Consider the following 25,879-nt stretch of genomic DNA (forward strand, 5'->3'; position numbering starts at 1 on the left):
AGAAAGAAATACAAAAGATAGTGAGAATAATTGGTGGAAAGCACCAATGGATTGTATATCAAACAAATCTACAAGATTCTTGATCCTTCCTTAGAGCTAGAGGCCTGTTGGTAAACAATGATTGTTGGGTGGATTTTGATAGAGAAAATGGAGAGATTTCTCCCTTGTTCAACCGAATATGAGGTTGGGAGGGGAGAAGCTGTAATTTTTATTATTATTTCTTAAGGGTTTATTAAAGAAATTGTAAGTGATTGTAATTTTTTTTTTTTTTTTTTGGTTAAAAAGGGAAAAATTATAAAAAATAATAATAATTTATTAAAAAATAAAGATTTTTTATTTTTTATTTTTAAAAAAGGTAACAAACTTGTGATGTGTACATGAGCTAATTACAAAAACAGCCGATTGAATTACTTGTTTTCAAAAAAAAGTTAAATACCAAAAATGCCCTCCACACATTTCCAACGATCTACTAGAAGTGGATGTTTAAAAAAAAGTAAATCCTGAAAATACTCCTAAACCTACTTCAACAATGCACTAGAAGTGGATATCTTAAAAAAAGTAAAATCCCCAAAATACCCGCATATTAGTAGATGTTTAAAAAAAAGTGTTGTTAGTGACCGTTGGACATAAACTTACATTTTTTTTAAATAAAAAATTGAAAACATATTGTTTAAGGGCATGTTTTAGGCAACCCATACCCCTAAAAAAGCTGTTATTGACCGTTGGACCTAGATTTTAATAGTTTTTTAAATAAAAAAGAAAAAAAAATGTTGTTCAAGAGAATGTTTTGAGAGGGGTAAAATTGAGAATAAAATAAAAATTGAAAATATGCCCTTGAACTAGATGTGTTTATTGTAGTTACCGTATAAAGAAATTATTCTTGGGAGGGGTAAATTGACAACCTCAAACTATTAAAAAAAAGTCACCATTTTTTTCACTTACATTACACCTATGGAATTTTTATGCTAAAAGTCTCATTCTTTAATTTTATAATCTCAATTCTACCTAAAATACATATTTGTAAAACTTAGATTTTCTTACTTCTTTATTTTGTATTTTTAATTTTATAAAAAAAAATTGCAAAAATGGGCTTAAGTGGGCATGCTCCAAGCCTAGCAATATTTACCATTACATACCCTCCTTTAGTCTTGAGTGGCAAAAGGAGAAGATTGAAGAGAACCCAAACCTTGTTCGCAATTCGAAATACGGCAAAAATTCGATTTGTGAAAAATTCAAGTTCTATTTAATTTTGGATTGCAAAATCCTATCTAAAATTCAGCAAAAATTTTGATAAATAGAAAATATGCAGCATATGTTTCATGCGTGTATTATCCGTTTCATTTCAAAAATTCGATCATATGATAGTGATGTTAATGGTGATGGTATGATGAAATTGGTGATGGTAATAATGAGGATATTGGGGTTATTATTCCATTAATTTTTTTTAAAAAAGATCAAAGTTAAGGGATAAATCATTAATTTGAAAAATTAAGGTGTAATCTCAAATAAATGTAGAGAGTTGTGTCATTATCTTTTTAAATATATAAAATAGACATCTATCACTTAAAAATGTAGATTTCACCAAAATTTTGAAGTATAGTTGCTTTTAAAATCGATTTGTGTTACATTTCATAACTTACAAGTCTACACTTTGCAACATACAACAAGTTATAGAAGTATTTTTTTTTCATCGAATTTTATAAAAATTCATAAAAAATATGTTTTATTCTTTTCTAACTTAAAATCCATAAATAATTCACAATAGTTCAATAATCCAGGAAATAATACTTTCATTGGAAAAATTCGAAAAATAACACTTTCATTGGAAAAAAAATGAAAAATTCGTGAAATTTTTAAGAATTAAATGGGAGATTGCTAGCAAGGAACCTAAAAGCTTCGGTGGGTTTGGATTGTTAAGTTTGAAGAGAAAAATGGGGCAGTTGTTTGTTCCTCTCTTTTTCTCTCAAAATAGGAGAGAAATGGAGAGTAAAACAATGCTAACGATCAATAAACGCAATTAAAATTACAATTATACCCTCTCTCTTTTTTTTTTTTTCCTCTCCGAACTTACAAGTTTTTCGATGGTTAGGCCAAACAAATGGAAAGAGCTGGATTTTCTTCTTTCTCCTTTGTTTTCTTTAATGAGTTTCTTTCCTCTTCATTTCTCTCGACCCAAACAAAGCTCATCCTTCTTACGAGAGCTCATCTATTACTGCTACTGAAGAAAGAAGAAGAAGAGAAGAAGAACACATGAGCCGCTACGACAGTCGCTCAGCCGACCCCGGTTCATACCGAGACCGAAGAAGGTAACAGCCTCAATCCCTCCCCACCCAAAAAACCCAATTTCAAATTTCTTACAAAATCCACATTTCTTCTCATTCTCCTCTTCTTCTTTTTTTCAGTGATTCGGGTTTCAGTGGTGGATATGAAGGAGGAAGCAGGCTTAATTCGTCGTCCAGTAAGAGAGAATCCAATGGTTCTGGCTCGCCAAAGAAGCATGACTTGGATGGGTTAACTCACTTCGAGAAGAATTTCTATGTCGAGTCTCCTTCAGTGGCGGCCATGACCGAGAGTGAAGTCGAAGCTTATCGAACCCGGAAACAGATAACTGTGGAGGGAAAAGATATACCCAAGCCAGTCACAGAGTTTCATGATGTTGGGTTCCCGGGTATGTTGTTTGAGTGCTTAATAATGTCCACCTTTTTTTTATTGTTCATTTGATTTAATTTAATTTCTTTGGTTGTATTTGGGTCTTTAGAAAATTGGGTTTTGAAGAATGACTCTTTCGTGGCTGTGTCGTAGTTCAATTTTAAGTGAAATAGATCTTTTTTTATGTAAATTTGGGTGCTTTTAGGTATGAGCCTTTTTATTGGGTAGATTGTTGTACCCATTATCTTGCTTGACCAATGGAGCCATCTTGAAAAATTTATCATAGTGGCAATGCAATGCACCGTTCTTGCCATTTTTTCAAGGTCAATGTTATACATTAGCACCTATGGTACTAGAAGAGGAATTTATTTAGATGTTGCGGAAGAGCCAAATGGTTGCGATGCATTACATATAAGACTTGTATGGACTATTGACTTAACCAAGTTAGTTTATACACCATTGAACTTGATAATGAATTTTGATTAAATTTTTTTTTATTATTAATAGCAGGAAAAAGAAAAAGTGAACAAAGCAGTGAGGTCGAGTTGACCTACACCAAAAAGAGAAACAAAAGAAAAGAAACAAGAAGGAAAAAGAACACAAAACATCGAGCTAGGGCTCTGACAAATTACAAACAAACGCCCTCCAAATTAAAAAATCTTTGAAGAACACGCCTTTGAACTCCTTAAAGATTAAAGATCTTGCACCAAAAGAACAAAAGCCCCAGGATCGTCAAACATGTTCTTGAGAAGACTATTCTTTTCCTTCGAAGGTTCTAGCATTCCTTTCCTTCCAAATACCCCAAGCAATCGTGAACGGAATTAGACTCCAAATCAACGTTTTGGAAGAACAAAACCCATTTTCCAACTGAATCCATTCCCCAGAAATGTCTTTCACGGTTCCCGACATACAAGATTCCACTCTAAACAAAGAAAAGAAATGCACCCATACCTCTTTTGCCAAGGGCAATGTAGTAAGAGGTGCTTTACCTGTCCTTTCTCCATCAAGCACACACAACAACGGTTCGGGCCACAAAAATCTCTTTTTCGCAATTGATCGACTATTAGAATCTTCTCCTTTACTGTTGTCCAAACAAAGAAGGCCACCTTAGATGGCACCCTTGGGCCCCAAACAACCACATGGGGGAAGGATGGATCCCCACTCCTATTTAAGTCATTATAGAAGTCTTTCATCAAAAACAACACTTTACTATTAGTGTCCCAAACTCTCGAATCCTCTCCTGTCAAGTTACTTTGTACATTGTCCAAGCCCCAAGTTTCTTTGGACATTGTAGGAATTTTGTTCAAGTCCTAAGAGCAACAAGGCGATGTGGGCTACAATTGAGAACATAAAGTTCAATGGTTGAAGGTTCGTTGTAGCTATGCACTCAAAATGTACAAGAGAAAATAAAAATGAAATTCTTTTATTTAAACTTGTTGGATCAGAAGAACGACAGTACTTTAACAATTGACAAACTTCACATTGTAACTCTGATAATGATATAGACTGAAACAAAGAAGGAAACATTCGTTGTAAATATCGAAAAGAAACACGACCCAACCGAATGTGCCACTACATTGTTCTAGATTTACTGACTACCCTACTACTACTCTGAGAAACAGGAGCATGTGGAATGTACTGAGGTATTGGAATGTCGAGAAGGTACAAGCTATCTGCTTCACAACCACTGCTAATCACTATCTTTATTGTCAAATCCTGAAAGATACAATGAGAGGTAAAATATGTAACACTGCAATTTAAATTTTTTGTAACACTACTAATAGACACAAAATTAGTAGTGAAATTAGGAACATGTAAAACATTAGACAAAGAAAAACTATGAGGAATTTTTTACCTGCTATGGATGATGAGGAATCATTAGCTAGACGGACTTTGTCCTTGTTTAAATAGGGGCTATAAAACTAAAAGAAAGAAGACATACCTGTCATGTTATCTAAAGCTTCTGAATCAAGAATTCAGGAGTTGAATTGAGATGAGGAAACATGATGAGTAGTAGCAGGGGTACCTATGTGTGCAAGAGAAGAGGTAGTAGTGGAACCATCCAATAGAGTCATCAAACGAATAATATCCTCCTGGGAAAATGTGCATGTATCGCTAGAGCTGGTATCTCAGAACTCAAGGAATTATCTAGTATGTTCGCGTGATGAGCTGAGGTAGATCAGCCCTTAGGCTGAAATGAATTAGGACGACGTATCAAGCCCCAACACTTGATCGAATATGCCCAAATTTGCCACAGTGGCCACACTTAGCCCTCTTCTTACTATTGGGTGCCCGAGTGGATTTACCAAATTTCTTCACTCCTGAAGCTTGTCCTTCTCCATGTCTACTAGTTGTTGTGACAGATCTATCACCAACATGAATATCCAATTGTCCCATAGCCAAGTGTCGACTCTCCTCACTTTGAACATAAGAGTACATAGTGTTCAAAGGATGTAGAGGATCTCTGTTCAGAATCTGAACTCGAACCATCTCAATCTCGGGATTCAAACTGGCGGAAAATTGGAATATACGATGTGTCTCAATATGTTTGTTGAACTGTGCACACTCTTTAGAGCTTTCCCAATTGAAGTGTAAATAGTGATCGAGCTCTTCTCACATGCCACGCAATTCAGAAAAGTAGCATGACAAATGTCTTCTCCTTTTGTTTGAGATGTGATATATTATGTTTCAATTGATAGATTCTAGTATTGTTCTGAACCTAAGAATAAGTTTGAGTCATTGATTCCAAAATTTGTTATGCCATCGTCAAGAAAAGATATCATCTACTAATATGAGGTTGCATTGAATGCAACAATCAAGATATAACCAAGGCGTTCTTAGCATCCCTTATTCGTACTTAGAGAAGAATTGTAGAAAGATAATTGTCAAGTCTCTTTGTGAGAGCTTGGCAGGAATTTATGTTAGTAAAAAAGTAAAAAGACAAAAGTGCCCTTAGAAATCAGAAATAAATAGGAGCTAAATAAAAACTATATCTAAATAACAACTAGAGTTAAAATAATTAGATTATTTCCAATACTCCCCTTCAAGTTGGTGCAAATATATCAACTAAACCCTGCTTGACAAGATGAAAATTAGTGATAGACGGACCAATAGACTTCGTAAGGTTGTCGGCAAGCTAATTTGAAGAAGGTACAAAGATTGTTTGAAGATCACCAGATCAAATTTTCTCCTTGAGAAAGTGAATATCAACCTCAATATACTTAGTTCTTTCATGAAGGACTGAGTCAGAAACCAGCATAATAGCAGACTTATTGTCACAAAACAAAGTAGACGAACCTAAGACAAGAAATCCCAACTCTGCTAGCAAATAATGAAGCTAAGTTAGCTTACATGTGCCTAGAGGCATAGCACGATACTCAGTTTTAGTAAAAGATCAATAAATCACATTCTGTTTCTTATTTTTCCACGAGATAAGGTTGTCACCATAAAAAGTATAAAAACTAGAGGTAGATCTCCTATCTGTAAGAGAACCAGCATAATTAGCATCTGTAAAACAAGACAAATGCGACTGAGCAGTGGAAGAGTAGAAAAACCTAAGATTAGGACGCGACTTTAGGTAGCGAAAGATACGATAAACAACATCAAGGTGAGAAGTACACAGAGTATGCATGAACAACTGACCATACTAACCGCAAAGGACAAGTCCGGTCTAGTATTAGTCAGATAAATCAAACGATCCACAAGTCTCTGATAAGACGAAGGATCTAATAAAAGATCACCAGAGTCAGCATTAAGACGATGATTCTGATCCATAGGTGAGGAAGCAGGACGACAACTAAGCATCCCGGTATCCTGAAGAAGATCCAATGTGTATTTACGCTGAGAGAGCAAAATACCACGGCGAGAGCGGGCCACTTTTATCCTCAAGAAGTACTTAAGTAGACCCAAATCCTTAACCTAAAAAACATGACTCAATAGCACCTTAACTTTGTCAATCTACTATGCATCATCTCCAGTCACAATAATGTCATCCACATAGACCAAAACACTGATGCAACGACCATCCACTCCTTGACGAACAAAGCAAGTATGATCTGAGTGACATCTAGAAAATTCTATAGATAAAATAACCTCAGAAAACCATTGAAACCAGGCTCGCAGGGACTACTTCAGGCTATATAAAGATTTAAACAGACAACATACCTTCTTAGAATATTCCCTCTGAAGACGAAACCTTGGAGGAAGATCCATATAAATAATCTCAGTCAAATCACCATTCAGACAGACGTTCTTCACATCAAGTTGGTGAAATGGCCAAGAGTTACATGCAGCTAGAAAGACAAAAAGTCGAACAATAGATAGTTTGGTGACAGAAGCAAATGTGGTACCAAAATCTTTCCCTGGAGTCTGTGTAAATCCCTTAGCAACTAGGCCTGCCTTATATTGATCATCAGTACCATCGGCAAGGTATTTCACTGTGAAGACTCATTTACAACCAACAATCCATTCCCCAATTGGGAGAGTGACAAGCTCCCAGGTATTATTTTTCTACAAAGCATCCATCTCAGTTGTCATAGCTTTAGTCCACTAAGGGTCTTTCAAAGTCTTTAATATAGATCGAGGGACTTGAATAAAATCAATGATTACAAGGTAGGCATGATAAGAGGAAGAGAGACCCTGATGGGAAACAAACTGAGTAATAGGATGATCAGGAACACACCCTCGTTTACCTTTGTGAAGGGTAATAGGTAAGTGAGAATAAAAAATAGAAGGGATAAGAACATGTATATGTATGGAGGTAGGAGGTGCGATACCTAAATCCAAGGAGGAGGTTGGCAAGGGTGTAGGGGAGCGAGAGTAGACCTTAAGAGTCAGCGAAGATGAAGGAAAAATGGGAGATGGCAGCATTATAGGAGATGAATCCTGCAAAGTAGATGTGGCATGAAAGTATGGAACATTTTCAAAGAAAGTAACATCAAAAGAGTGTATGATACGGTGAGAAATTGAATCATAACACTGATACCCTTTGGACATAGAGGAGTAACTGAAGAAAATGCATTGAATGGATTTGTCATCCAATTTGGTATGATTGGGTGTCCTGTCTTGAACAAAACACGTGCACCCAAAAACCCGAAGTGTAATAGGAAAAAGTATACTATTAGGTTGAAGGACATAAAGAGGCACTTGTCCTTCTAAGGTATGACTAGGGACGCGGTTAATAAGATAAGCCGCAGTGAGGACTTCCATATTCCAATATGCCTTACGAACATGCATTCCTCGAAGAAGACATCAAACAACGTTCATGAGATGGCGTTTTTTACGTTCTACCACTCCGTTCTGCTCAGGAGTATAAGGACAAGTCAATTGGTAAAACATACCATGCTCATGAAGATGAGAGCGAATCCCATCAAATATATATTCCTCCCCATTATCAGATCGAAGAGATTTAACAGTAATATTGTACTGAGTTTGAATCATTTTTAAAAAATTGACAAAAATAGGAAGCACCTCAAAACGAAATCGCATCAGATAAACCTAAGTACAATGAGAATAGTTATCAATAAATGTAACATAATATCTATAACCATTAAAAGCAGTAATAGAGGAAGGCCTTCATACATCAGAATGAATTAGATCAAATATTTTATTAACTTGATGCACACGAGAAATATAAGAAGTACGTGTGTGTTTATAAAGTTCACACACATAGCACTGAAATTTTTGTCCACTACAAGCAGTTTTTAAAATAGGAAATAAATGATATCAGTGTTGAAAATTGGCATGTCCTAAGCGAGCATGCCATAAATTTAGAGTCTGAGATAAAACATATGATTCCAAGAGGAAGGAAGCACAGAAGCCGGAACACCAGTAGACTGAGATCCAAACAATTATATCCCATCCCTCTCATACCCTTTGCCAAAAATCCTCCTCGAAGTCAGATCTTGAAAAATGCAGTGAGTGGGAAAAAAAGTAACTAAGCAATTTAGTGATCTAGTAATATTACTCACAGACATAAGATTAAGAGATAGATAAGGGACATGAAGCACAGAGTCTAGTGAAATTTTAGAAGATAAGGGGATGGTACCCTTGTTATGGATAGGTATAAGAGATCCGTCAGCAAGACGAATCTCCTTTTGAGTGGTAGGAAAAGTAGAAGAGGTAAAATGACTAGACTTATCGGTCATGTGATCAAAGGCACCGGAATCAATAACCCATATCAGTGGAGTAAAACCAGTTTTTCCACAATGACTGCAAGTAAGGCTATTCCCTTTACCACGGCCACGGTTGCCACGACCACGACTCCCTGATCTCGGGATCCGAACGTCGGAGAAATTCGAATTGGCTGCTAAAGCCATCTGATCTGTAGTAGGAGCAGAGAGAATACCAGGTGCCTGAGTTTGAGAGGAAACAATACAACGACGACGCTCATCACTATCAGTGATCTCAAATATCTCAAATAAAGGAGGTAAAGGAGTGGTATTAAGGATCTGGGTCCAAAGTGCTTCAAACTTAGGACGTAAACCCATGAGAAACTAATATATCTGCTATTGCACAATCCTCTTAACCACAAATCCGGTTGCTTTTGCAGATAGCTCAACCATAGACTCATATAATGAGATAGCTCCTCCCAACGGGTTTGGAGGAACCCAAAATAATCAACTACACTATTTGCTCTTTGGGTAGCCTGGGCAATGTCTTGGTAAAGCTCATAAATCCTCAAGTCATTCGTAGAGTGAGCATATGTCTGAATGAGAGCAAACCACAAAGATGAAACAGTTTCGTGATACGTAAACCTTGTATAGATCCGCTGCTTCATTGAATTAAATAGCTATTCAAGAATAGTGCAGTTATCGATCTCCCACTGTTCAAATTTGGGATCAGTGAGAGGTGGTTTAGTAACAGTTCCCAAAAGCCATCCAGATTTACCTTTACTACCCAAATAAAGTCGTACAGATCGAGGCCAAGATTGAAAATTCTGGCCATCTAGTAGGGCATTAGTTATACGCTGGACTGAGGAATTTGTCCCACGAGTTGTATTGGAATCCTTGGTCTTGTGATTTGTCGTCATAACGCACTATCAACAATAAAACTTTTGATCGAAGGAAGATCTCACGTAGTATTAAAATAAGGTGGAAGAAATCATAGGTAGAAGGGGCAGCAGCACTGTCGCAAGTCTCTTAGCAGTCGAAATAGGAATCTATAGCAATTTTACTACTGTCACAGATCAACAAGTCTGTCGCAAAGTCTCGCATGCCCTCACAAGCAGTCCTACTGTTGTCGCAACCCTTCACAGGGTCCCATAGACCTATCGCAAGCACTTCACAGCAGTTATACTACAATCACAAGCAGTCCATAGCAGTTATATTGCAATCGTAAACACTCTACAACAGTTATATTGCAATCGCAGATCGTCACAAGGTCCAATAGACCTTTTGTAACTCTCAAACAACAGATATTCTGTTGACGCAGGTAATCAAAGAAGTCGAAAGCAATCCACAACAGTTATACTGCAATCGCAGAAAGTCACAAGGTCCAATAGACCTTTCGTAACTCTCAAATAACAGATATTCTGTTGTCGCAGGAAACCCTAGCCCACAGAAACTTATTGCAATTAAAAGGTAGTACTCCTACAGGCTATCCGCAGGCATAAACCCTAACGCGCGTAAAAAAAACCTCAACTCAATATACTGAAACATAGAAACCCTATCGTAGGGTAGAAGCATAACACAGAAAAAAAATTATCATAACATGTGAAAATTTTGATAGAATCCCTATCGCAACATGTGATTGAGGGAAGATGAGAGAAAAAGCCTCCGAAGGGGAGACCTTCTAACGAAGTTCCTATTAGGTTATTAGGTCTAAAAAATCTAGGGTTGTTGATGGAGGGAGGAAGAAGAAAAGAAAAAAGGGAGAGAGGAGACTTCAAGATCCCAAGAACCAAAGAAGGGAACCCAAAGGAGGTTAATGAGTCCTCTAGGCTCTGATACCAAGAAGAATTGTAGAAAGATAATTGTCAAGTCTCTTTGTGAAAGCTTGACAGGAATTTATATTAGTAAAAAAGTAAAAAGACAAAAATACCATTACAAACTAGAAATAAATAAGAGCTAAATAAAAACTATATCTAAATAACAACTAGAGCTAAAATAACTAGATTATTTCCAATACTTTGGATTTAAGATATTAGGTTCTTTCTCTTCCCATTCAAATGGCCCGCCATTCGTCTTCCATGGATGGCTAGTTTCGCAGACTGGGCCCACTTTAGGTAATTTGTGCCATCGAGTTTGATTATGGCGATCTGGAGGTTTGGATTTTCATCTCTAACTTATGAGGATCTAAACCCACTGTTGGTAGATTGTCCTAAAGTTACTTTTGACATGACTTCGAAGAAATAAAATACTCACAGAAAATCCAGATCACGTGGAGATTACTTGGAAATACTAATGAACTACTCAGAACATAAGAATGCTAAAAAAAAAAAAAAATGACTCACGTTGAAAGCTATTACAACCATGACATAGGCTATAATAGCCAATCAAGTATAAAGAATGACTCGACGGAGATCCACAAAACCCTAGAAGATTGGATGAAGAACTTGGAAAAGGTTTTGAAGGGAAGCAATGCACCTAGGATGGTCTGTAGGAGGTATGACAACCCTAGGTGGTTGACCACAGCCCTAGGAGGTGGCTAAAATGGTGCGACAACCCTTAGAGGGTGGCTATTGATGTGTGGCAGCCCTAGATGAATGGCTGAAGTGGTACGACTGTCCTAGATGGCTGTTGTGGCTGGCGACAACCCTAGGAAGGTGGGCGATAGCCCTAGGGCTGTAGAAAGGTGGAGATCGAACCTTGCTGAACTCTCTTTGATCTTCAGTCGTCACTAAAGCTCTGATACCATGTAAGAAGTGACCTAGGGTTTAGAGAAGATAAAGAAAGAAAGAAGAGAAAAAGAAATTTTAAAAAAAATTAATTTTTTGTTTGTTCTTCAATCCTATTTATATAAGTTACATGATAAATAGGAAATGACGAAAAAGAGCATGACATAAACATAAATACAAAAGAACTATATCTGATAACAATGAGTTGGTGTTTGTCAAGTGTGGGTTGGGCTTGAGTTGATTCCAACCCATCCGAGTTGTAGCCCTGATCTTAATAAAGTACTTTGATAATTTCTTTCATATAGAAAACTGTCTTGTAGTGTGAATCTTGTCCCACTTTTGTAGATTGAGGGCCTCTATTTGCCTCTTGTAGAGTACCATCTCAAAGGTTTGATTGTGCAAGTTGACCATGCCATCGACATTATTGACCTTTGCTTGATGAGGGGGTGTTTGACTCTTTGGGCTTAATTGCTAGAGATTCTATGGATGCATTGCCATATTAAGTCAGACGTATCCTAGACATTGGACACACCTGTATAACACGACTTTCAATGATCATGTGTAATAATCTACATGTAGTTGTTTCACTTATTTGCTGTTATGGTGCCCCAAGCAAGTGGCCTAGATGCCATTTGAAGCATGGTGGTACAACACCCATTGTAACGAATGAAAGGTTGGATTTCTCTTAATGTTGTGCTATGAGTGTCTAGTGGAAGGAATTGGTCCTCTATAGGATTCCTCGCCATGTACATGGTGTTGTCCTTTAATGATAATGAGGTTCTTTTGTTCTCCTTCAAATATGAGTTTTGGCATCAAAGTCACTAAGGCATCTGCATAGCAGTTGACTGTCAATATATATGTATGTATTTGAAGGTTGTGCTGGCAAAGTGTGTTAATAGGAGTTATACCTCATTGAAGAAGGATGCTAGGGTTAGTTCTTTTGGGCACACATGCCATTTGTCTGGTTGATCAACAATTGTGGGCCCCCTTTGATACGCAAGGATTGATTCTCTTTTTTGTGCGTTGTGAGAGTCATCCTCGGTCAGACAGTGAGTTTTCTTGCATCCTACTTTGCACATCTTGATGGTGCCCATGGTGACAACCCAAGGCCATACACATGGCACGCCTCCTGGACCCTTGGCCAGCTTTATACACAGTGGCTCTTGTCTTGGTGCCTTGATGCAATAGGATGCAACATGAAGTACAATGATGATTATTCTTGCTTTAGGACCCCATATTTATTGAGACAAGCAAACAAAAAGGATAAATTACCAGAATACCTTGCAATAGACAATATCGCCTTTGTAGGAAAAGGTTGACTAGGCTCCCTTAGCCATATCACTCCATTGGATGGGGTCATACTGACCCCTCGTGGCACTGGCCATGGTTTGACATACGCTGCCAGCTTTGTTGTCATTGCCTGCACTGTCATTTTGGTTGGTGGCTCAATGTTATAGCAGCCCAGTTGCTCCAATCTTATCACTGTATGTCTTTGTCAGATGCTTATCGGGGATGATGCCAAGCTCAGCAGTTCCTAACAGGGTGTCTCCTTATGGCCTCATCGAATCTCGATTGATCTGTCTTGGATAATAGAACAAAATTACGTTAGGGCACTTAAATGAGAGGGCACACATTGGGGAGCCAAGATAAGAATTGGAGTGTGCTGAGATTGCTAATTAGTGCCAAAAGGCCGCTAAGGTGTCGTCACTTGTTGCCAAGTGGGATTCCATAGAAATATCAACATGCACTACGAAGGGTGAAAGAAAGGCGCAATGTGGCTTGTTTTTCTTTTTTTTTTGTTGTAAATTTCTTATAAGCAAGCGGATTAGTGGTTCATATTTAGTAGGTGAAGGTGGGTTTTGAACCCAAGGTCGTGCTATCAACGGTCACAAACGTTTCATTCGCCTTTTTTACTTTTATTGTTTTGCATATAGATTTGGTCTCAACCTCTCTATATTTTTTTGAAGAGACCTGTTGTTACAACATAACTTTCTTGATTGCAGATTATGTCATGCAAGAAGTTCTGAAAGCTGGCTTTGTTGAGCCAACCCCTATTCAAGCTCAAGGATGGCCAATGGCTTTAAAGGGTCGTGATCTCATTGGTATCGCTGAAACAGGTTCAGGAAAGACAATTGCCTATCTACTTCCTGCAATCGTCCACGTTAATGCTCAGCCAATTTTAGGTATACAAGTTGATTCCTTGTAATTCATATATTTAGGAATCCTTGTTCTATGTCTTTCTGTTATCTTCTATGCCGATACATTTTGATGTCCCGTGTGTATTTCTAGCTCCTGGAGATGGTCCTATTGTTTTAGTGTTAGCCCCAACTCGTGAACTTGCTGTTCAGATACAACAAGAAGCCGCTAAGTTTGGGGCTTCATCAAGGATCAAGAATACATGTATATATGGTGGGGTTCCCAAGGGACCTCAAGTTCGTGATCTTCAGAAAGGTACGTGGGGTTTCTAATATATAGTGGAATTTTCATTAATTGGTTAGCTTATGATGCAAATTGATTGATTGATTTATTATTATTTTTTCTGGTTTAGGTGTTGAAATTGTTATTGCTACACCTGGAAGGCTGATTGATATGTTAGAATCCCATCATACCAACTTGCGTAGGGTTACTTACCTTGTTTTGGATGAGGCAGATCGAATGCTAGATATGGGTTTTGAACCTCAGATAAGTAAAATTGTTGCTCAGGTATGATTCTCTTACCCTATTGAATAGAAAATATGCCTTCATTGTACTTGCTTTGGTGGGATGTGTTTCAAGTGTAGGGGCTTGATATTATTGGTTTTTTTTTTTCCAAATGATATCAGTAATTCAATGAGAACTACAAATATATATTTTTTTTGATAGTTAAAATTAATTTATTAAAAGAAAGGGGAGGTCGAGATGACCATCCCAATAGAAAGTACCATATGATTAATTACTCACTTATAAACCTTGGTTCTGCAATGAACTTTAATAGTATTTGTATAACTAGGTCAAGTAACTAGTTTCTGAAGGGCTCCAAGAGGATCCTGAGATGTGATTCTCGTGGTAGTTTTATTTGTTATGTGTGACTAAGAATCTTTTAAGTCATGTATGTCCTCCCAAAAGGAAAATGTTTTCTGTAACCAGCAGTACACATGACTAAGAATCTTTCATAATTATCCAGCCGGCCCTTGAAGTCATAATTGGCATTTTAGGCCTCGCTTTTCTTTTAATGATTTTAGGGCCCTCTTTTTTTGAATATTTTACTCTTAGGTTGGAGCATGTTTCTATGAATCTCTTCTTTCTTTTTTGCTTTCTTCCTTTGCTAGATCTCCTCAACTTCCCGTGTCTCTCTTTTTGGTTTTGATACATATTACACAAAAGGGAATAACCCTTCACATTTATATTATGGAAGAATAAGATTAGGATGAGGATTTATATTATGGAGTATTCATGGTGAACTCTATTACTTTGACATGGATGCATTGGTATATACACTAATACAACCTGTTGGTTATTGCTTTTTCCCGAATTGAAGATATTGTGTTCATGAGGAGTTCATTGTCGTTTCGTACTAATTAATCAAGTGTAGGATTTTAGGTGTTCCAAAAGATAAAGATAGGAATATATGTTGTTTCATCCTATATAAACATGACAAGAAGTAAATTTGAATTGCATAATAAGTATTTCTTTCGATAAGTATAAAATTATATTACTCTTGGAGAAATAACCTAAAAGGAGGTTGAGGAGAACAACTTAGATAAACAACAAAAAGCTGCAAAAGGAAACAAAAAAACAGAAGTAAATGTCTTCCCGACACACAAGCTCCCACCTAAACATAAATCCCTTAAAAAATGACTTGAATTCATAAAAAAGACAACAAAATGAGGCCTAAAATGCTGAATGCTACCTCTCTAATCCGAAGAATCTACTTGCCAAAGACTTCCATGTTTTTCTTTCCAAAGACCCCAACAAACCATGAATGGGGTGAATCTCCATAAAATTCTCTTTGCGCGAAAGAAAAAGACCCGAACTGCCAACCGTTTGAGGAAAGATCTCATCAATACCAAAAAGACGAATAAAGTGGGATCAAATACTTTGAGTGAATGTGTGATGAATGAGAATATGATTAATTGATTCACTACTAGTTGATGCAGGACAGTGATGTCCAACCTAAAATTGTGTCTGAGACCAAGATTAAATCAAATAAACAATTCAAACATAAATCTCAGCTCATACAATCACATGATAAAGAAAGATTAATAGGTAATTTTAGTCCAATTCCTAAAAGCAATCACAATCCGACAAATAAAATCCCTTGAGTGTAGAATGAAGGGATGTCAAAGGAAGATTGAACTTCTGCTAGATCCAAGACTAGTTCAATGGAATTCTCTTGTTTTCCTTCAAGCATTTCAAGGAATGGATTGGACTCAAATTAGCTAATGTGTTTGAAAATGGTGAAATGTTAATTTAGATTTATAAAATAAAATTAAAAATGAGCAACCTTCTAAGAGAATAAATATTTATTTTAAAGGTTATAGGCTTGGTTTAAGGCTTAGGAAATGGGTAGGCTTAGGTTAGGGATTGATTGGTGATGCAGGACGATGAGGGGAGATAAGAAAATGAAATTTGATTTTGGAAAAATAGGGGGTTTAGGAAAATCTGGTTGGGGATTGGGTTAAGGATTAAGGATTTGGGAGACAATTGCAAAGCGTTTCCAATTATAATATTTTGAAATTACATGATTGAGGATGTTTGGATTAGGGGAGATAAGAAAATAGAATTTGATTTTTGAATTTTGGGTAAGTATGACCACAATCTCAATTCTCAATGTAAGAAAATGGTTTTGGTAAGGAAATTGGGGATTTAGGGTATTTGAGTATAGGGTAGATTTAGTTTAGGAGATTAACGAAGTAAGAGTTAAAGAAAGTGGAGAAGGATTAAGAGTAAAACAAAATGAGGTTTGTAGGTTTCAAGAATCAAGAAAGGGATTTCAAGAATCAATAATCAAGAAAATCAAGAACAAAGGATTAATAGAAAATCAAGAACATGATTCTTGATGGATTCAAGATTTCAAGAAAATTAAAAGAATGAAAAAAGAAAAATAGATATTTGAAGAAGAAAGAGATATTGGACTCACTCCAAAATGGTTTCACACCACACCATCAATGGGAATATCAAAGCTTCAATCTCAATTTTATTCATCATTTCTGAAAATTACAGCAAGAGGCAAGTACTTATAATGTTTTCTAAACTTTAAATCTAATCTCAACCATCCAATTAAAATAAAGAGATCCAATGATTGTAAATGAACTTAAAATAACTTAAATAAAACAAAAGTAAAAATACCATCTATGTCCCAATCCTGTAACTTTTTTTCCCTTGAATTTTTGGCTTATGAAACCTCATTAAAAATCAATATAAAGTTATTAAATTGCCCCTAAACACTTATACTAACATCATAGGCTAATAAAACATGAAAATAACCTCCATACTCATCCTCAACACTAAAATAAAGTCCTAAAACAGAAATCTAAATAAACATTAAAATCTACTCTTTAAGATTTGATGTCCCTATCAATTCTCCTTGACTTGGAAGATTTCGCCACTGGTGAAATAAAATTATAGTAATTTTTATTATCGGTTGCGTTCCACTTTAATTGTGTTATAGGGTAAGAAGGACGGGTCAAAATTAAGAAAAAATAGGGTTTAAAGTTGGGGCAGTAGGCATATATTGGTATGGGGTAACTGGATGATTGGAACGGTAGGTAAAGTTATATAGGGATTGCAGTTGGGACAACAAAGTCTAGGATAGGAAAATAGGGTAGTTGAGATGTTTTAATGGCTGAAATTTTGGACTGCAATGGGGTTTTGCGAATTTGAGATTTCTTCAACAGTAAACAAAATCAGATTGGGATGTTCAGTTATGGTAGAAACAACAAAGAAAAGGTTTGGCTGAAATGTTTGTGATTGGATTTTCTCCAAAATAGAAAATATAAAACAAAAGATGAAGATGAAGATGAGATAGAGATAGAGAAGAGACAGGTGATCTCTTAACTTGGAATCACAACGAAGGTTGTTGATTGAATTCTTGGCTTGACACCAAGGCAATCAGGCTTCACACCAAGGAGAGTTTCTCTAAGAGAAACCCGTAAATCTTTATTCAAAAGCTCATAATCGTTAAAATCTAGAGTAAGGCCTTTACAACTATTTATATAAAACTCAAAACCTTAATCTGAACCATTCAATTCATATAACAAGATCTAATGGTTAAGAATAAAACTTAAATGTAACAAAACCAAAATACCATCTATGTCCCAATCCTGTATCTCTATTCAATTTTCAGCCTATGAAAACTCATTAGAAAGAAATTATAAAGTTACCAAATTGCCCCCAAACATATATATTATGACCACAGCTAAGAAAATATAAAACTAAGTTTAAATACTAACCTTAATCACTAATAAAAGACCCTTCTAAACATACAAGTAAATAAAATATAAAATCTAACTCATGGCTCAATGGAAGCCCATGATATCAGATGCCCTCATCAACTCTCCCTGGATGAGAAAGTTCGCCTCTAGTGAATGCATGCTACCCATAGACGTATTTCCAATGGGGAGTCTTCATGATGTTATGCCCATGGGGTCTTCTATGCTCTAATAGCAACCCATATATATCTTCCCGATGTGGGGTCTTCCTAGTGTCATAAACATGGAGTATTCTAGCTCTGAATCATCCCAAGGTGGGGTCTTCAATGCAAGCCAAGTCCAAACATGCATCCTCGAACCATGAAAGTTATATCTCTAATATCCTCATGTCTGGTGTGAACCATGTGATCATCCAAGGTATTATCTATCTCTGTTTTGGTACATGAAAAGGATGGGATAAGAGGTATAGAACGGGAATGCTGCTCTGGTGGATACAAGGGATCATTGGTGAGGTTATGTATGGATTTGGTAAGACTAGGTAGGTCAAGGATTGTTTCCATAGGTGAATATCAGGATCATGATCCGTCATTAGTGACTCAAGGCTGTAGTCAGTTATAACTATGGGTGAATGTAATGGTCATGCTAGGGTCCATTGGGTATAGTTGTAGGACCTTGAGGAGAAACAGGATTCTCCACACTAAATAATGGAATGACTCCCCTATCTGACGAAAAGTCCAAAACATATGCATTGGGACCCCTTTTACTCAATGTCTCAGAAGGTTCTCTTTGTAGGGCTTGTTCAAGTTTTATAGGAATCAACAAGTAAAAATCCACTAGAAAATCTTTGCATTTATGGAATGAATCAACTAATTGCTCATGTTGATTCCATTCTTGATCTTAAAATGCAGGTCATGCAAATGGTGTGGAAGTGAATGTATGGACTTAGAATGCTTATGTTCACCTAATATGGGGATGAGGCCTATATGCTTTCTAGGTTCATGATCATTCATGAATTCATTCTTAATTTTTTCATCAGTCTCATCCTCAAGTTCTTTCACAATGGTAATGTGAAGAAATTGCGACTGCGGTGTTTCACTACCCTCAAGATGCCATGATGTTATCATAATGCAAGCTAGAGTGTTCTCTTGACCACATTCGCACTCGTCATCACTTGCTCCAATCTCATATTGTCTTCCTCAGTGCCCTCAATCGATAAATTTTTCATTGATCCCTTTGTGGGGCATTGGTAGCCATAGTGTCAAAATCCCTAACACTTCTAGCATTGGTCCTTGTTATTCCCTCGGGGACTCTTACCAAATATTGCTTTTCTTTTGTCATTTTTGACATTGGAAGTAGTGTTGGTTTGATCACTAGGTTGTTGACTCTCAAAGGAAGTAGTGTTGGTTTGATCACTAGGTTGTTGACTCTCAAAGGTAGATGTTGCGGAAGCAATGGGTCGTGAATCACGACTATGAGAGTCAAAACAGTTGGAAAGTTACGATTTTAGATATTGCTCTTACTCCTGAGCCATCTGGAAGGCATGATCTAAGTTGCTAATGACATGGGGAATGAGCTCTTTTTGGCGCTCAGAACAAAGGCCCATTCTAAACTTAGAAATGGTCAAACAGGGGTCCTCCCTTAGATTGCATCTCATCATGTACTCATTAAATTTAGCGTTGTAATCAGCAAGAGACATGGACTTTGTCGAATAGTTTGCCATTGGTCCAACATAAGTTCTTGTAGGATAGAGTTATTTCTCCTTCCATTTCTCTTTCATCTCGGTTCAATGGGTGATGGGATACCCCTCTAATTACTTAATCCTACTCTCAACATTGGTCCAATAAGAGTTGGGCTTGGCCTACCAATATTATCTTGGCAAACTTTATTCTACGACCTTCAAACATCTCATACCACTCAAAATAGTGGTCCATGTCCAATAACCAGTCAAAAAAGGCTTTTCGGTCCAACAGACCATCAAAGTTTGGTGCCTCAATATTAATAGTGCACATGACTCTTTCATCAAGGTCATAAGGATCTCGAAACTCACCATGCTGCGGTGGATGTAGTTACCTCGACCTAAACCTGGACCTCTAATAGGGAACTCAATGTCATTTAAGGCTCATGTTCATTCAATAAGGCACACTCTAAAGTGAGCATTGATCTCGGTGGTATTTTGAGCCATAGGGTTAGAAAGGGCTACTGCTGCTCGGGTAAGCTCAGTGAAATCCATCTCGAGGTGATCACTTTTAACACTACGAGTGGACATATGCAACCTAAAACTCAATGGTGTCCTAAAATCCGTGCAATGGACAAGATAATCTATATGATTCCTATAGTAAATGTGTGGCAATAAAAAATCCTATGTTAGACCTAAACTCTGATACAAAATCTGATGCATGAAGGTGATGCCTAACCTAAAATCATGTGTTTGAGACCAAGATTAATCAAATAAATAATTCAAACATAAATCTCAGCTCATGCAATCACATATGATAAAGAAAGACTAATGCGTAATTTTAGTCAAAATCCTAAAAGCAATCACAATCCCACAAATAAAATCCCTTGAATGTTAGAATGAAGGGATGCCAATGAAAGTTTGTGCTGATAAACCATTTACTCCAAAAGACCGATCTGATGGGGAAGGCACAACTATGAATGTAAGAGGGTCACGAGTCAAACTGGGGCACAATACGTGAGCCCATGACACCCTAGAGTGGAGGCAGATAATACAACACTCTGCCTCACCCGTAAGGGTGAAATTTCTTCGAGGAGACTCGAACCCTTGACTTATATGAACCTAGGGGTCTGATACCATGTTGATAAACCATTTACCCCAAAATACCAATCTGATGAAGAAGGCGCAACTATGAATATAAGAGGGTCATGGGTCGAACTAGAGCATGATACGTGACCACGTGACTCTCGGGAGCGGAGGCAGATAACTCAACAGTCAATAGATTGAACTTCCGTTAGCTTAAGTCTTCAATCCAATATTAGTTCACTAGGATTCTCCTGTTTTCCTTTCAAGCATTTTAAGGAATTGATTGGACTCAAATTGGCTAGAACAAAATTAAATGTATTAGAAACATGGTAGTCACAAGTAGATAATATTATATAACTTCATTATGAGGTCATTTATGGGTTAATGGTTAAGACCTTCCAGAAGCTGTTAGTATACCATCAATGGATCCGATTTGTGTTCATGTAAACTTGTCATGCAATCACTTTTCTATACCCTTCATGGAAAGATGACCATTTAGTTCCTGATGCTCAGTTCGAGGGAGAGTTGAAGAGAAAAGTGTATTTTCTTTAAATTTGTTTCCCTCTGTGTATGTTTTGTGCCCATGCCCATCAAAGTTTTTTCTTTTTTCGTTATCATTTTTATGTTTGGGACAAAAGGTCTTCGCTACTTAGTGTCTTTATTACCGGTTATTTGACCAATGTGAGGGAATGTTACATTTGGAAATTTTCTTTTCTCATTTCCTTTTATGTTCTTTAGAATACAAGATGTATTACAAGACTGAATCGAACCTTTCTAATTTCCCACATGTTATTTATATGTAGTATAGAAATATGAGCCTATTTTGGGGCATACATAGTACTTTGTATTATGGTTTTTTTTTTCTCAAAATTATTGTATGTTATGTCACTATAAGCCAAGTGGTTTGTCTTGTGCAAGAGAAGATTTGGAGAATTGCTCTGGTTCTGGAATGGTTTTAATAGTTTTCTTTTGAAAAATGAATTTTTATAGTCAATCAGAACCCAGAAAGCAAATTAAATTTTATGGAGGTTTACCGAGCCTAAATGTTGGATTCTCATTGGCTACTTTTTCTGCCTAGACAAAAAACATCAAAACAGGCACAAACCTCGTTATCTTTGACATATAAACCTGATTTTCAGTATTAGTTGTTAGCTTTTCTGCTTTGGAGGCTAGGTTCGGAATATTTTGGGTTGTTGTTCAACATCTTTTTTGCCATGCAGATTCGCCCAGACCGTCAAACCCTGTATTGGAGTGCTACCTGGCCCAAGGAGGTTGAAAAACTTGCGAGGCAGTTTCTATACAATCCATACAAGGTAAGCTGTTCTGTCAGCCTTGGAAGTAGGTTTGTCAATGGATCAGATCAGACCTGAAATCCGATCCATTCCGAAACTTTGGGTCTGGATCGATGTTTTGGATTCCAATAAGGATCTGATCCGATATCTTATTGCATCGGATATGGATCAACCATGACCCAACCCGATAAGGACCACGTACAATATTATGTTAGAAAGTGTATAAATTATATTAAATATTCATTGAGATATATAAAGTTAATTTAGATTTTGTATATAAATTCGGGATTGGCCCGATCCAATTGTTAATGGATCAGTTCTGGATCTTAAAATTGAGATCCGATACTTATCGGATCAGTTCCGGATCCCATCTGATCCTTATTGCATTGGTACCAAATTGACCCCGATCCAATCCAGACCTGATTCATTGACAGCCCTACTTAGAAGTATGTGGTGGACTCTTTCAGGCGTATTATGTCCTGAGTCCCTTTGCTATAAAATGAATTAATTAGCTTCTCTTTTCACTTGGTCTAGGTGGTCATTGGTTCCATAGACTTGAAAGCTAACCATGCAATTCGCCAACATGTGGATATTGTTTCGGAGAATCAGAAATATAACAAGTAAGGCTGAATGTAAATTTCTTTGATGATCATTATTATTATTTTTTGTTACATTTTGAGAGCTGCTATAGGCACCCCAACTTTTACTTAATACAACCCAATTTCTTAAATTATTTATCACACCCCAATTAAAGATAAAACACACCATTCAAACAATACAAAGGTTGGGCTCAAATTATTATCTTAACATTACAAAACATTATAACACTTGTTCAAACAATTTCAGTTGTTTGCAATTATGATTGGGCTCATGTAAAATCTTAAACCCAAAAAATAGAGAGCTTCTATTGGCACCCCAAGTTTTACTACTCTCAACTACTTACTTATTTTCTTTATTTTTTAATTGGGGTGTAATAAGTAAAAGTTGGGGTGCCAGTAGCAGCTCTCTCTGTTTTTCTGTGATAATTATTGGATTGGTTCTGATTTGTGTTTATAAATATAGATTGGTGAAGCTATTAGAAGATATCATGGATGGTAGTCGAATTCTGATATTTATGGACACCAAAAAGGGTTGCGACCAGATAACAAGGCAGCTTCGCATGGACGGTTGGCCTGCCCTCTCAATTCATGGTGATAAGAGTCAAGCTGAGAGGGATTGGGTCCTTTCGGAGTTCAAAGCTGGAAAGAGTCCAATAATGACTGCAACAGATGTTGCAGCACGTGGTTTGGGTACGTATACAGTGCATGCATGGTGTATGAAACTAGGATCCTTCAAAATCGTTCTATGATACATGTGTATTATGGGCATGAAACATCTTGTTGGACATGGTCGATCCATCTTCAATATTATATGTTCAGAAATATATTTATTAGTATAATTTTTGAGAAAGGGAAATGGTAATGTTATATTTTCATATTAAATAGAGACATTCTATTGCCACACCAACTTTTACTAAGAGCACCCCAATTCATATGATATCAAAGAAGATTTTTGTACAAATTTGGGATGCTCTTAGTAAAAATTGATGTGGCAATAGAAGCTCTCTTAAAATATTAAAGCAATACATGCAGTTGTGTCCCCATATTCCAGGACCTATGGGAGCAAGTTTGTCTCATACACAGTTGACAGTACCCATAAGGATCATAATGCATTGATAATATGTCCTCATACGACCTCATTCTGTTTCTCACTGAGACTTGTGCGACACTATCAGATATGGATATGTCCTAGACATAGACACATAACAAACCAACAGATGATCACATATGTAGTCTACTCTATTCCTTAATAATATGTATATTTTGAAATAGTTAATTAATTTAAGTATACGGTATAGAAAGAAGGCATTTGGAAGAGCTGATGACGTGACCATACTTCATAAGATATACCATCACACCATCCATTACATTCTTTAATTATACACAAATAAAATACTTTATTCTCAGTTATTTAAAATATAATGACGAGCCCATGAATCCTATTTGTTGGGTTTTCTTTTGAATAGGATGTATACTTCTATTTTCGAAATTCAAATTTCAAACATGATGTCAACATTTTTATTTGGAAGCACATCATTTAAAAAAAAAATTCATACTATTTGTGTGTCCCACACAGATAATGCCGTTGTGCTAGTGTTATGAAGGAATAATGCCTCACAGATGGACCATTACATGATCATAACAGTAAATTTCAAACCTTGCCATAAACAATGGACTAATTGTAGCTGAAAACAAGATAATAAATTAAGATTAGTTCGAAAGGAATTATTGGCATGTTTTACAATTTGGGAGTATGACACAAGTGTCCGACATTGCCAATTTTTCATACAATGGTGTCTCTTTTTTTTTTTTCCCTTTTTGGATAGATTTCTCAACGTCAGGGTAAAAAATGCATGGCTCATTCTTTTAATTTTGTGGTGGTGGTGACAGATGTGAAGGATGTGAAATATGTGATCAACTATGATTTTCCGGGATCTCTTGAAGATTACGTCCACCGCATTGGTCGAACAGGTAGGGCTGGGGCCAAAGGAACTGCATATACTTTCTTTACAGCTGCAAATGCCAGATTTGCAAAGGAACTTATTAGCATCCTTGAGGAAGCTGGACAGAAGGTCAGTCCTGAACTGGCAGCAATGGGGCGTGGTGCACCTCCTCCTCCCCTATCAGGTTAGTCGATCCTAGCAAAGTACATTCTGTGATCACCCCCCCCCCCTTTCCTCTCTCTCTCTCTCTCTCTCTCTCTCTCTCGATAATATATTTTATGCTTCTTGTAGGGGGCAGAAAATGGATCTGAATTTATCTGAAATCCAAGTGATCCAAAAACTGAATTTAGTGGGTTTGGATCCTTGGAGTAGATCCGAATAAAAAAATGGGTTGAATATGGTTTGATGTCCCATGGTCTGAGTTGGATACGGATCCAACCATATATCCGCCTAGATCTGAATTATATATTGCTTTGAAAATTATATATTTTTTAGGTTTTTTCAAAATATAATTTTCTACTATAATATAAAATAAAATGATTATAATGATAAAATAGAATAATATAGCAATTGACAAGCAAATATAGAAGAAAAAATGTTGAGCTGTCCAAAATTTACCCGAATCAAACAATTCGGTCAGGTCAGATCCAGATTAAATGAAGTCAAAATGATTTGGATATGGTTTATCTAGTAGGATCCAAGTCGGATCCAGATAAAGACATTTGGATCTGAATATGGATATACTCAGATCCAAAGCTGAATCTGACCCATTTTTTAAGCTCTGGCTGCTTGCCGTCATTTATTTATTTCTAATTGCCTATAATTAAATGGTTCTACTTATTGTCAAATAGGTCATGGGGGCTTTCGTGATCGTGGAAGGAGTTACAGTGGTGGTCGTCCTCGATAGCTAATAATAGATCAATATGAGGGGAACATAATGTCCCCTGTAAACAGAGAAAAAAAGAGTTTGATCCCTACAATTATAATCACTGGGGCTTGTATTTTTGGTATTGATTAGTTGAACTAATCGTGAAGCTGATCTTGTGAAGGATAATTTAATTGATTATCGTGTCGTTATGTTTGCTAACGCCACAACAGATGCTTTTCACAAGAAAACAGCAAATGCCATTGCAATTGTTCTGCAGGTTATGTACCCGAAAGACATATAATGAGGTGCACTTTAGATAGAATTAAATACACTAACTCGTTCTTTCAACCTAGATTTTTTAAACAAGGACTTGATAATGATTCCAATGACGATGATGATAATATTTGATGGGTGTTTGGATGGTTCTACAAATACCACTACTCCATTCAACTATGACTAAAGTTTGATCTTTTGTTAATTCAAGTTATTTTTATACCCAATCGTATTGCTCCAATTCACAT

At 36.6% G+C, this 25,879-nt stretch overlaps 1 protein-coding gene across 1 annotated transcript; it reads left to right on the forward strand.

The window, feature by feature from the left end:
* Window positions 1-2,127: 2,127 nt before the first annotated feature.
* Window positions 2,128-25,643, forward strand: LOC147410554 (DEAD-box ATP-dependent RNA helicase 20). The gene is made up of 10 exons (XM_086436708.1): window positions 2,128-2,306; window positions 2,403-2,668; window positions 13,489-13,668; window positions 13,775-13,936; window positions 14,034-14,188; window positions 21,877-21,969; window positions 22,483-22,568; window positions 23,011-23,237; window positions 24,438-24,674; window positions 25,342-25,643. The coding sequence occupies exons 1-10, from the start codon at window positions 2,251-2,253 to the stop codon at window positions 25,395-25,397; spliced, it is 1,518 nt and encodes a 505-aa protein (XP_086292834.1). The 5' UTR covers window positions 2,128-2,250; the 3' UTR covers window positions 25,398-25,643.
* The last annotated feature ends 236 nt before the right edge of the window (window positions 25,644-25,879 follow it).

The sequence above is a fragment of the Akebia trifoliata genome, chromosome 1 (assembly GCF_017979445.1).
Source record: "Akebia trifoliata isolate Shusen 1 chromosome 1, ASM1797944v1, whole genome shotgun sequence".
Lineage (NCBI taxonomy): Eukaryota > Viridiplantae > Streptophyta > Magnoliopsida > Ranunculales > Lardizabalaceae > Akebia > Akebia trifoliata.